The 14,421-nt window shown below is 41.0% G+C and overlaps 1 protein-coding gene across 1 annotated transcript in view; it reads left to right on the top strand.

The window, feature by feature from the left end:
- PLXNC1 (plexin C1) overlaps nucleotides 1-14,421 on the top strand; it is a 449,291-nt gene that overhangs the window by 425,213 nt on the left and 9,657 nt on the right. Inside the window, exons 28-30 of the mRNA XM_069229118.1 lie at nucleotides 6,849-6,996; nucleotides 9,677-9,817; nucleotides 10,505-10,579. Coding sequence (XP_069085219.1) covers nucleotides 6,849-6,996; nucleotides 9,677-9,817; nucleotides 10,505-10,579 — 364 coding nt within the window. The remainder of the gene's footprint in view (nucleotides 1-6,848; nucleotides 6,997-9,676; nucleotides 9,818-10,504; nucleotides 10,580-14,421) is intronic.

Below are 14,421 nucleotides of genomic sequence, written 5' to 3'. Positions count from 1 at the left end.
ATGGTGGCTGGGGAAAAGCAACTGTCACAAGTTGGTATAGACAAGGGTACCCCTGTGCAGATTATGATGTGCTTTTCCTTCAAGCCAACTGTGGTATGAGAGGCTACCTGCTTCGAGATGGGGGAATCGAAGGAAATGGGTGCTAGCTCCCCGATTTCCTTCTCTTCCCATCACTCTCCACAGTGGCCCCTTTTGTCCAGGGCCCCTCCTTCGAGGAAGCAACTTCATCCCGGAAAAAAAAAAAATACAGTTAAGCACAGTTTGCATTTTTCTGCCATTGACTGGACTGAGCATAAATGGCCCAGTCTCCAGCCATTGTATGGTACATGCACAAAGTATTTTTACACGTGTCTTGCATATGTGTACCCTTTAGTCAATGTTCACACCTGCATTGACACAAATGTAAAAATATATCTTGTATTGCTGACTGCTTCCTCCAGCGGTCCAGCGTCGCCCTGTACACCGCATTGTAATATGGCAGGTGGGAGACCGTCGACTCATCAGTCTTTTTGAGACTGCCGCCTTGGTGGTCTGGCGGCCAAACTGGTAATCGGGCCCTTCATAAAAAAATAATATCATATATATATATATGTGTATATATTCACTGAAAAAAACAAATGTTACCAGGACATTATGGTTAGGTTCTGAATTTACTCATACAAAAGCATAGAAATTCAGCAGTTATAGTTAGAGTTCTTTCAAGTAACTATAACTCGTGCCCTCAGGTAACTATAACTTGCGCCCTCGCCATACACTGCTAATTACCCCAAATTACTCCGGATTATTGAAGAAAAAAACCATGCATGGTGGGTGCGCGAGTGCTTTTCTATGAGTAAATTCAGAACCTAACTATAACTTCCCTGTAACCTTTGTTTTTTTCAGTGAATTTCTATGTCTCTTTAACACACATGTTAATATTTGTGGCAAGCCAGTCAGGGCCATGCTTTTCCCAAGGATCCGGGGAGGATCCATGGAGGATCCGAGGAGGATCCGCGAATCCATGGATCGGCCGGAAAAAAAGGGCAATTTTTTTGCCCATTAGCTTTTTTGTCAGGTTGCTGCCAGCCAATCAGGTCCTTGCTTTTCCTCCAGATCCGTGGAGAATCCAAGGAGGGTCTGGGGAGGATCCAATGAGGATCTGCATCCTAATAGATACACATTTGTTTTCCAGTTAATTACAAGTAAACCACAGAAAGGATTAACACCAAATCACAAAAAGGTTGCTTTCTGGACTTTTCTGCCAGATTTGGTGTAATTCCTTCCAGTAGTTTCAGCTCTATAACTGTTCAAAATATCTATGGAAAAATAAATGGAGAAAAAGCATTTTGGGACACCCCCCTTTTCTCAGCACCCGCTTGACAGATCACCCCGAAACTTTCCAGAAAGCAGCTGACGTGGCTGACAAATTATTTTGGAAAAGTTTTGAGGATTCGTCAACTGGCACCAAAGATATAGGCAAGTAAAAAAATGCTTTTTCTATAGAAACTAGGTCCTAACTATAACTACCTAGTGAGAACCGCCATTAGGTTTTATATATATATATATATATATACATATATATATATATATACACACACACACACACATATGTATGTTTTATACTATAAACAATAAAACAAGTTAAATAATCACTAATCGATAAAAATGCATAATCAATTAATAAATAGTTATTAATTAATTAACTTCCCAACCTGTACCCCTACAAACCTACCAGTCAACACCTGCAATATAGCCAAAAACATAACTATTGTATAACTTACATATTTAAAGTAAATTAAATCATTATTTAATCATTACAAATTAATACATTATTATTTAATTAATTTCCCACCCTAGATCCCTACAAACCTAGCATCCTGCAACTAAAGTAAAATGGACATAAATAATTATTTCATAATTTAATTAATATTTAATTAATGATTACTTCATTAACGTCCCTCCTTATACCGCTACAATCCTATCTACTAAAACATAAGTAAAATAAATCATCATTCCATATTTTACATAACTGAAAATCAATTAAATATTAGTTAACAATAAATTGCTAATTAGGCATTACTTATAAAACTTCCAACCCTACACCCCTACAAACTTAGCAGCCCACAACCAACATTGGTAAATAAATAAATAGTCCATAAATTACATAATTGAACACCAAGTATATAAATAATTAACAGTCAATAATGAATTGTTAATTAATTATTGCTTAATTAACTTCCCACCCTAAGCCGTTATAGACCCAACAACCAGCAAAAATAAATCATAATTATATGAATCACACAATAAATATCAATACTCTAAAATAAATAAAATGTATTAAATAATTGTTAATTATTACCTAATTACCTTCCCACCCTAACCCCCTACAAACCAAACAACCCGCTATGACAATGTAAATTACTATTGGAAATTGATCAAATATTTTAAATCACTTAAAATTACAAGGTATGCTTTAAAAACAATAACAATAGTAGCATAAAATTAATATATCAACTAAAACACAATAAAATAATTTTAAAACTATATGTTTAACCACTGTGGTAGTGAAAACAATATTAAAAACTTCAATATTACTTACAACAATATAATCTCAAAAAAACAATACTCTTGTGAATGATATATGTGCATCATGGTATTTGGGTGTCACAATCTTTAATTTCCGATATTGTCTTCTCCTGATATTTTTAAATCCATTTTTGTCCAAACACCATCCTTGTCTTACATTCTGCCTGTAACCTATAAAACATCATACCTTAAGGTATACCTTTACCATTTGAAGTCTGAGCTATAAGATACTTTTACAACAGTATGCACTTCTGCATAAAATCTTAGCTGGGGAAATTTATGCAATCTAGGATCAGGGCTCCATGTCTGGTGTCTGAGCCTGTAGGATTTAGTCAGTATGAGAGATTGCTTTGTTGTTAGAGGCCTGCACCTGTAAGAGCCTGGTAACTTCAGAGATTATTTTGCTTCCATATACTTGAGCATGTAAGGTTGATTTAACCTGAGTGTTGCCCTGCTGTCAGAGGCATGCATCTATAAAATATGTTTAATTTGAAGAATTGCATTGCCGTTAGAAGTGTAAGGATAACTGCCCGACCCTGAGTGTCTGAGATCTCTCTAGCATGTGGAATAGGTCTGCTATCTGAGGTGTGACCTTGTACAGTTTGTGAGTCTGTGTAACTTATGAGATAGCTCGAAGACTGAACTTTAAATGATCTTTGTGACCTGAGGAGTGTACGAAACTGGGTTTCTTTGTAGATGCCTTCCAACTTTGTGTCCCCTTTTAGAACTGCTAGATGCTGATTTTTGACAGTGCACTGAGGCTTACTAATCATACCTCAGTGCCAGTGCTCTTTCCTTAAAACAAAGTATGTCTGATTGTTTTACAATTGACGCAGGACTTTAGCACCCCTGTAAGTCCCTAGTAAATGGTAACCCTGGTATCTAGGGCATGGGTACCACAGTGGACCCCTAAAGGCTGCAACATAACTTATGCCACCCTAAGGGACCCACACACAAATTGCACACAGCCTGCCATCACAGACTGTGTCCGGGTGCACACCCTGAGTGAACACGACATGACACACACATTGTGTGCCATGCTGAAGTCACTGCATGCATTATATGTAAGTCAATACTGTAATGACATAGCTGCATGAGCAGATAGTCCCCGGTGTTGTCTAGTTCCATTCCTAGACATTGAAAGGGACCAGGCAGCCATCTTAAAGCATGTACTGGACATTGGTCAGCATGAGTGACCTAGATACATGATGGTTGCACAGAATATAGTGGTGTTTGGTGTCAAACACCCCGTCTTAATAAATCCATACTGATGCCAGTATTGGATTTAGTATCACATGTACCCAGAGGGCACCTTAGAGGAGCTCCCTGAAACCTACTAGTCCTCTAGTGTGCCGGATGACTGGTTTTAACCAGCCTGCCACCATAGATGAGTTTCTGACCCCTTGGAGGTGATAGTCTCTGCCCTCTGAGGTCAGAAACAATGCCTGCTCTGGCAGGAGGTTATCACCTCTGCCAACAGGATGGCTGTTAAATCTGCATATCAAGGCCATGGAGTTCAAAGTCCCTGCCACCTTTGGTATGCAACACCCACTTCCCCCAGACCCAGGAGAGGCAACCCCCTGCCCTACGGCCCATTTGGCAACAGGACAGCCAGGAAATTTAGCTATGCAGGAGGCGTGTTGCACTGCCAGACTGGACACACCTGTAGGGTGACCAGCCTGAGGTGAAAAGGAAATTAGGAATTCCACCATCTTGTGTGTGGTGAAATTAGTAGTTCTGCGACAGGGTGATGTCCACTCCCCAAAGGAGGTGATCATCTAGGGGGTGTAGTGACCATTGGGATAAGTAGCCCTTTGGCTACTACCCTTCATTCATCTTAACACCCCTAATGTGAGTATTTAGGGGACCCCCTGATACTAGGACTTCAGATTCACTGGACCAATGAAGAAGAGTGACCCAAAGAGCCACGAAATGCAAGAACTGAGGAGCAGCAACTGACTTGTCCCAAACCGCGCCACCCTGCCTGCTGTCCTCAACAATTACACCAAAGAAGACTCGTCCTGCATCTGTTCTGCTTCCAAAAGCCTGGGATGACTGCCAATACTTTGTGAAGTAACCAGAATCTCCCATGGAGTAGTGTCACTGCTTCACTGCACCCTGTAGGCACCAAAGAAGACTCACAATAACTCGGGACTGCCAAAACCCGACACTGGACAGCACCACTGATCCCGTGACCCCTAGCCAGAGTTGAAGTGGGCCAATGGTGCCAGTTGGTCCCAGGCCCTCCAGAGACAAAGCCCACCTTGGGTTTGCCAATAGTGGGCTTCCTGTCACCACCTGCAGCCTCTTTTTGCAGGCCCCCTCCAACCATGAGTATGCCCTGCACTGGAACTCTTTGCCAACCGACCCCACTGCACCTGAGTTCCACAGCCCAAGGAGAAGTGGGCCAACAGTGTCCCTGTGTGCCCGAAGACCTCAAGGGTTGAGCCCCCTTTTGGGTTTCCCCGGACTGGCCCCCCCAGTCCCTGCTTGCAGCAAGTTTCTAACTGCACCGATCTCCATTGAAGTGAATGGGAAACCTGATGCTGCAACACACCCCTTCACATGCACGCCCCAGAGCCCCCGAAGTAACATGTTGGTGTGGCCTTGGACATTGGCGCATACTCACCTTAAGTCCAAAAGCACAGTCCTGTAAGTTGTGCAGCGTCTGTTTCTTTCCCATATGATAATATTAGGGCACCTGAAGCTGAAAACATACCTCTACAACCGGACGCCTCAGTGCCTCCCAAAGTTAACTGTTCATGCTGCTTTCGACCTTGCCCCATACTTACCTTAAATCAAGAAAAACAGTCCTGTAAGTCGTTGTTAAGTGCCTGAATGCAGTATGTCTTTTCCCCACAGGATAACATTACCGCTTCAGAAATTGCACTGTGTCAACTTTTGAAATGTCTTAAAATTCATATCTCGAAAAGTACTTACCTGATTCTGATGAACGGGGTATCTAAATTTATATAAAAATAGGCGTTATTTTCATAAACTGGTGTTGGATTTCTTTACTATGTATGTTTCGCTTACTCGCTCTGTGTGTGCAATAAATGCCTAACACTGTCCCCTAACAAGTCTAACTGCTCCCCCACACTACCACAAAATAGAGTTTTTAGGGTTATGTTAACCACTCTCAGCCAATAAGGGTGGCCCTGGACTATCTGCATAGTGTCCCCATTGGTACACTACATAGATAGCCTGCTTCCTACAAGGAGTTGATATCTGAGACTATAACCTCTACATATGTACCATTGGCAATAGCTTTCATTTGTGACGCTTGAGTCTGTGTTACCATCTGTGTAACTTGAGACATTACTTTGAGGTTAAAAGCTTGAATGTGTATGATTTGAGTTATATGAAAAATATTCAGTTTGCCAAAGTCAGAGCCTGTGACGTCTATACTGACCTCAATTATCTCTGATTCGAAATAAACCTAAATTCACTGGTGTTTAATTTTATTAATTTATCGGCAGTTTTCTGTAGTACAAACGAGTGCTGTAGTGCAAAAGAGCACTTTAGGAGAGAGAGGGAATTCAGTTCTGGCTAATAATTGACATATGCAAACAGTTAAGCATCAAAACAGAGCAAGTAGAGTCAAATCTTTGAAATGTTAGGCCACGGAGCTTGAAAATGGGAATGGAATGAAATTCTTTCAGCCTTAGCCCAAGAGTCTTTGAAAAAGTAGTCAGACAGGGGGTCGTGCATTCAGTTGGTGAAAGGGAGTTCCTTGTTGTAGCTCCTAAAAAGGCATTCTTCGTACAGAGTTCTTGCTTGAATGTGAGAGGCTGTACGGGAGAACGAACTCTGTGTTCCTCGGCACAGGTTGCGCACTGGAGAACTTTAGTTGTCGAGTAGCTAAGGAGTCAAAGAGTCTTGGAGATCTTTGTGAGTGATACAAGCAGTCTTAAATGTAACTCTTGTTAATTTGGAGTTGTTAAAGAGTGGCAACGATGCCCAAGCCTGTCTCCATTCTTCCTCGTATGAAATGCATCTTTGAGAGGTGTAATTTGTACAAATTACTATTTCGAATTGTCCAAATAGGGATCCCCGAAATATATTTGGCCAAAGCTCCCCAAAATCTTTAAGATATTCATCGAAGGATAAGCTTAATTGCTGACTAAATGTGCAAGAAAATGGCAAAGCAGAAATTCTTAAAACTTGAGAGAAAACATAGATGATGTAATAAGGTGTTTTTACTCAAGAAAGTTATGCAACAGAGCTCCAGGCACCTTCGGCCAGCACCACTGTGACACGAGTGTTTCTTTTTCCATGACTAGCCTTCCTCTGCGCTTCTGGGTGAACATTCTGAAGAACCCCCAGTTTGTCTTTGACATTAAGAAGACTCCCCATCTGGACGGTTGCCTGTCCGTGATTGCACAAGCTTTCATCGATTCATTTTCACTCAGTGAACAGATGCTTGGCAAGGTACAGTATTTGCCCTATGTCTTTTCTTTATGTGTGATGTAACCAGCCATGACATTAATAGTGCTATGTTGCTGAATTACAAATAAACTTCACTCAAGACTTTCAATTGTAAGTTGGTTTACGTTTTTTAGAACGGCAACCGTAAGCCAAGTGATCTGAGTTTATCGAATTATAAAACAATAAATGAACGTTTGTCTTACTCTACATTAGGCTAATCATGACATAAGAAGCTTGTTCTGCAGGCAGCTGTTTTAAGAGCAGACATGTTGTCAGAAATTGTATATCATTACAAACTGCATTTGAAGTGAATTCTCCAAGCAATAGCCATCCCACAATTAACTTACACAGAGTAAGGGTACTATATGAGGGACGGATTAAGTCAACTGTGGTAGGAAGGCCAGTTGTGGCCAATAAGATTATTTGCTAGTGGTTTGAGAAACTCTCTCTGGTCACTACAGGCCACTAGGCATTAAGGGCTTAGGCGGCTGGAAAGCTCTGCTATTTGCCTGGATACTCGGGATCCCTCTCCCCCCCAGTGCTTTAATCTACTTAGTTCCGGGTGAGTCACAGGATACCTTGGTTTGAGAGCAAAGGTTCGTCTAATTCTAGACCGCCATGCAGGGAGACTAGAACATTTAGTTTTCTCTTTTTTAGACTCTATGCCATGGTTATGCATGCACATATACGCATTTTCTGTAGTATTGTTTTTTGCAAAGTGGAGAATGTAGTCAATATACAAAAACTGAATACAGTTTGCTTGGTTCACTAGTTGGTGCATAAGAATGCATACATTCATTTTTGAGCTTTCAAGCCCTGTACAAACACAGGAAAATACACACACACACTGATTCACAGAAGAAGCATGAACATTTAGCTGCCTGTATTATAATGAATTTTCTATAACAGGGAAAGCACATAACTCTTGCTTACCTTCATTGGCCATCTCCAACTATGAGTAGAAAGAGCCAGGACAGCCCTATTCCTCCAGCACAGAAAGTGGAATTTGTGGGATGGACTTCCCCTGCCTTAGTGAAAACAATGTGGAATGTCTCATGTGCAGTTTCCCAAGGAAACCAAATATACGTACCTACTGCCTCCACCTAGATTTTAGCAACCAATGAACTACACCTCCACCATCTCTCAGAACATCATACATTTTGTGCCAAACTAATTTATTTGGGCTAGAGCGGGGATAAAGACTTAGGTGTGAGTTATACTTCTATGGTGGGCAGGAAAGGTCATAAAGCCTAGCTCGAAAATTCAGAACTGGTATTGCACAACACATACAGTCCCACAACAAGTCTCAAGCGCATTCCAGGTCATAAAAGCCTCTAGACATACACAGGACAGGCATAGAGGGGTGTTAATATTTCCTAGTTTCCTGGCTTCTTACTACACCAGACCCCTCCAAGCTTTTTCTTATCCTGCCTCATACCAGGCCCTCCACAAACGTGGAGGCTGAAGTATATGATAAAAGCTGTTTAGTGTGGGGTCAGTGAGTGGTTATATTGAGGAAGGTAACCCTTTCTTTGTCCCTATGGAAACACTGCATCGCTGGGCTGCCAAGATTCCTTATCAAGATTTGTAAAGGTCTCTAACTGGCATACTGCCAGGACTGGAGACGAGCACATTGCCTGAATACAGTACAGAGTTTTTATTTTTGACTAAGGTGATGAACCACCATGCCTAGGTATGTACTGCTTTTCATCCAGAAATGAGGGTTTCTGGTTTGGGCCACTCCATACATCAGAGTAGCTGGGGACCAAGCTGCACTAGTGCAACATGAGTCAGCACATCACATTGGTCCTAGTGCCTGGCTCTTCAGCTCTTCAGATGCCTATCGGGGCTTGCAATGGCCCTAGTGTTTCCTTTACAAGAATGCTCCCATGTTAAGCGCACCTGTAAAGGTGCTAAGTTCTACTCAGTCTGCAGACATCTTCCACAGATACACCATACTCTGGCTCATTCTCCACAACCACTGCAGTAAGCTATCCTAAATCACAATGCTCAAAACAGATTGCAGAGGGAGGGCCTTAAAGGAACCTGCACATAACAAATTAGGTGGAATAATCATAAGCCCCCTTCAACCACTGAAAGTAGCCTCCGCCCTCTTGCATTGGGTGTCTGTATATTTGTAAACAGCTGAGGAAGAGAAATACAAGAGCATGACCAAGAGCCATTAGAGCAATGCTGTTGTAAGGGAGTCTGGCGGACTCTTAATCAGCCCATTAGTATTACTTCTCAGTATTTCAGCATCTCTAAGAGATAAGGAAGCCATGTACCATCAGTTATCTCCAAGAGCCAAAGTGGAACTGAAGTTCATTAGTGTATGTATCACAGCTGAAATCTGAGCAGATTAAATTGTTATGTAACACGTCGTAGGGCAATGGTAACCAATGTACCTCACAAATTATATGACTGAGTACAGGAAGTGGCCAACACTTCCTTAATGAAGTATCTAGACCACACAGGACAATCAGCCAACATCCAGCTAGAAATGTAGATTGACACAATATACTTCAAGGAATACTATAACTAGGATACTTTTGCTTCATGAAATACACAGAATGAAGAAGTGTAAAATGCAGAGAATGAAGGATGCATAATTCAGGAAACATGAAAATTGAAGAAGTCGGAAATTAAGGGCTATAGTATTTCACATTAAATGTTTTTTCTTAAGGAATCACCAACAAACAAGCTTCTTTACGCCAAAGACATGACCCGCTACAAGCATGAAGTGAAAGAATACTACAGCAGTGTTCAAAACTGTCCTTCTCTCACTCCTATGGAGTTAGAAGCATTCCTAAATCAGGAATCAAAGGTAGGTTGAGTTTTGTTAAGGTGTGTTACCTGGTACTGAATATTGATGGCTAAGCGTTAGAGATGTGCATATGAGAAATAACCATGGCTGTTGCAACGCTGGGCAGTGTGTCCTAAAATCCCTCCAGCAGATGTTTCTGAATGCCAGCACCAAGGGCCTGGATAAGCTACCAGGGGTCCCAGATACTAATATTCCAAATAAGATATAAGAATTTGCAATTTCTGATTTCCTATTTGAAACGTACTAAAATGTAGCCCAAGTTTTATTCGGTTGGTTCACAAAATACCGAATCATTGTGGGTTGCCATTCGACCTGTCTCATTAATATGCATGAGTTAGGTCACAAACTGTGAATTGACTAGTTGGTTCGCAATATGCATAGAGTCACAGGCATTGTGGCTGGCTGGGGTCAGCAGACCACCATGTATGTGGTTGCTTTCATCTGAAAGTCCAATAGAGCCATTCTCGCTTCAAGCAGCCCTAAAACATCTGAATAACTGCACCCCAAAACTACTGCTTTGCATGATGAAAATCAAGTGTGCAATACATTTGTCCAAATAAATCAGTCTTACAGTTCTTGGCTCAGCTGTTTGGTATTCATGGAAATCAAATTATGCTCTGTGTTGTCACTTACTATGCACACATCTGCCTCACAGCAAGTACAATTTACTACAATGCCTTTTTTCAGAAACATGAAAATGAATTTAAGGAAGACACAGCAATGTTGGAGCTATACAAATACATCACAAGCTATTATGAAGAGGTAAGATTCACTTGTTGTACAGAATAAGAAACCTGCATTTTTGTAAAAATGTGCTTTTAACAATTATTGATGTATTTTTTGGTGACCTCTGTTGATTAAGCTTCTTTCGGTAAAATTTACATTTTAAGTATTACTTTAAAATCTGTGGTAAAAGGCGAATAAGGTCTCTACCTGTACTGCAGGGCTCAGTTAGCATCTCTATGGATAAAATGTTGACATACACTTTGATCATGGGATCTCATTTTTGGTGTCTTTCTTAATCTACTTACTTCCTTGATATGGAAGGATTGCACAAAGGTTTTCTTTTTGGTGGTGATTAATAGTCAAAGACAGTAACTAGGCCATAATCTTAAGATTGTTATGCATACATAAGGATTACAAGCATACAAGGGATTCATTCCATCCACTCATACTCATCTGGGCTTTAGAGACCACAATAATCTTAAAGTTAAGGTTCTACAGCACAATGATATTCAGTTTCCACCCGGGCAGAGCTACAGCCTAACTTCTAAGCTGGCCTCAAGGGTGCTTCCTTTCATCTCCTCCTAGGAATGCAAATCAGTAGCCAGTAAGGTAATAATGATTTAGTGGGCCGGTGTCCCGGACAAAATTCTTCTGTACCTGCCTGTTTGGCAGCCCTAGGAGTGACCTGATCTTATTCTCCTTCTTACATCTTGATGAGGAACATGATGAATTCAGGTTCTCTTAAGCTTCTCTCCTCCTTACAGCTCTTTTCATTGTTGCAGAGACAGGTTGGGGAAAGCAAGCCCTCCCAGACATTTCTCTGCTTGTGGACCAGAACCAGTCTAATGCTTACTTGTGCGGTCCATGTGGTCAAGGGGTCCTGTCACTTTGCCTTACAATGGACAGTTTTTGTGGGTCTTCTGGTTTTTCTGGCATACCCTCTCCAAACACTACCTTTAGGGGCAACAAAGAAAATGCCTGACATCTAGGGATGCCAGCATGTCTGACCTTTCAGCCAGGGTCCTCATCCACTAACTCCAGAATTCACTCAAATTCTTAACTACAATAACACTCACCCACACAGGCATGCATGCAATCGGGTACCTAGACACATAAACACACCCACAGAGGCATGCCTTCAGTCAGTTACCCTCACCCTCTGGCATTCTTAAGAATCATCCTCCAGCATCTCTTATGGTACCCCTGCCATTGCAGCTAAATACACAACATGAGATCTGGCCAGGTCTTTCAACCCACTCTTACCTGCCTCCAGAAGTTGCCTATATCAGAATGTAGAAAGTCCACTGTAAAACATTACTCTACAATTCTGTTAGCATTTCCCTTAAAGAAGCATTTACAAAAAGCTTATTCTATGTCTGGGGATAAAAAGCTTTATCAAATATAAATGTAGATACTCTGGGAATCATAAGACGCCTTCCGGCGCAAAGTAAGGCAATGCAGTGCTTGCGTTGCTCTGTCTTACTCCATATCTATCAGATCATCAGATCATTCAAAGACATGCACAGTGGCTTTGCGTGGCCTCCCAGATATGGTTGAGAGGTGTGCGCCGCTGAAGCATCAAAAAAAGTGATGCTTCGGCGGCACCATCCTCTTATAAATGTCCTCCTAGATATCATGTAAAATGAAGTTAGGAGGTGGCTGAGAGGTAGTGTTGATTAAATAGTAGGTGTTTGAGGAAAGCATGGGCTGAGTGAAGGAGATTGTTGATATTTGTTTATTAGATACTCCCAGCAGAGTGAATATATGGGTTATATTATAAATTTCTTTCCTTCCTAGTACTAATCTGGCTCTGATGTGTAAAGCAGCTTCAAAGGTTAGAGAAGTGAAAGGTGGATTTTTGGAGTTTGGCAAATTGAGTCTGGTTTTGGACCACTCACAAAAAGGTCATGTTCAGGGAAGAATGAGCCTTACCTTGTGTGAGTCCTTTTGGCTAAGTTGTTAATGTTGCTGATGACTGAGAAGACGTTTAAAGAAAAATACAAGGTACTTTGAGCTATTTACTATAGTAAGTGTACATCAAGCCACTTTAGGACTTTAGGACATGGTTGAAACAATTAGGGGTGAGGTGAAAACAAACTTCGTTTTTCAAACATTAAATTGTAAACAATGAAGAGTAATCCAGGTTTCGGTTTTGTCTAGAACATCCATTAAGTCGGAGGCATTGTCTGGGAGCAGACCTTGAAGTATTCTAGCTTTGGCACGCTGATGATGTAATATGCCAGTGTTGTTAAGACGGTCCCCGGGAGGTTTGAGGTATAACTTGCATAGTGCAGGTGTCAAAAAGCCAACTCTAAAGAGTATTAGCAAGGAGAGAATTTACACAAGACAATGTGGACGTTATTGAGGTCATCTGGACCTGCAGATGTGTTTTTAGAGAGCAGAGAATAATGTGTGGCTCTCAGACAGTACAGGAAGATCCTCTGAGAAAGGGAGGCAGTTGCTAGGTTGCTCCTGCAGGGTGCTTGGTGTGCACAACGATCTTCAGCTAAGTGGGGATTGAAATGGTGAGAGAAGTGATTATAGGTTTTGAGGTTGACAAAAGTTTTTATAAGTGTGAAGGTGACATAGAGTACAAAATAGCGTATTGTGGGAAGTTAAATCAAAGTATACATGTTTGAAATTCATGCTAAAAATATCTAATACATTATTTGTGTTGTCTAGGTTGTCGACAACAGAGGTGGATGAGAATCAGTAACATATTTTACTAGTTCAAATATCTTGGAAGAATCCATTTGGACTTTCATGGAAGCGGATTTAACTTTGAGGACAGGTTTCTTGTCCACATTCTTTGCAAAACCATGATTTTCTAGTTTGGATGTGAATTGGTTTAGGGATCAGTTGCATTTTGTTTTTCTGTTAATTTCATGTTAGAATCATGTTACTTTTAAAGTAGAACATTTATTTATTGTACTTAAAAATCATAGTTTCTAGTGATGAAAATGGAAAGTGATACAATAGCCCACTTCAGCTAGATGTTCGTGAGTAACTCTGATGAGAGTGAGTGAACAGAATTTGAGCACATGCTGGTCTGTGAGATACATTTTACGACGGAGAGGAAAGGGCAGAGGAATTGTGGACTTGACGCAAGGGACGGCATAAAAAATATTTATTTGTTTCGTATAATGGTAGCTTTTGTCCGGAACCTATTTTGCAGCACCACTGTGTTTATAAAGATTAGTCAGTCCTGTAATTTTTTCATGGTATTATTAGGAATTGTTGAAAATCCCAAACGAACATGTTACTGCCCTTTTCGTAACCAGGCTTCTGAGAAGATTGGCTGCATTTTGTCTCTTGAAGTTGGAGGTGGTAGGTTCCAGTCATGTCAGGGTGGAGGAGAAAGTCTTTGTTAATTAATTTGCAAGCTGACAGATGTCAGTGGCTTTTCAAATCTGGACAATGGGAATTCTGCAGTGGTGCACCTGTGACTCAAATTAGTTTGCCTCAGAGTTTTCCAGTTGAACTTTTTCTGTGTGACCAGTTTTCTTAAGCTCAAGGTTTGATTGTAGATGTAGTCTATTGTCAGTTTCTGGATGTACATTGGAACAATGCCCTTCAGTGGTTTAACAAATGAACACATACATTTGAATTGTGTTCTTTGTGCCATTATTTGCCAGTGAATCTCTTTGTGGTCCAGATTGATGTGCTACAATTTGTTCAGGTTCAGACACAGTTCTTCAGTTTGGCTTTGTAGTGGAAAATGGCAGATGTCCCATTACTAAAGTCCTATCGCCCATTTTAGAGAATAGTAACTTGGTACAGTGCAATTATAACCACAGCTGTGGGTAGTGGGAGAATGTATGAGGTGTAGCTTTTAGAATACGAGGGGTTTGGACTTCCCTGTCACTTCTCAAACACAG

This window comes from Pleurodeles waltl, chromosome 4_1 (assembly GCF_031143425.1).
Source record: "Pleurodeles waltl isolate 20211129_DDA chromosome 4_1, aPleWal1.hap1.20221129, whole genome shotgun sequence".
NCBI classification, from domain to species: Eukaryota; Metazoa; Chordata; class Amphibia; order Caudata; family Salamandridae; genus Pleurodeles; species Pleurodeles waltl.
This window is presented reverse-complemented; position numbering and strand designations above follow the sequence as displayed.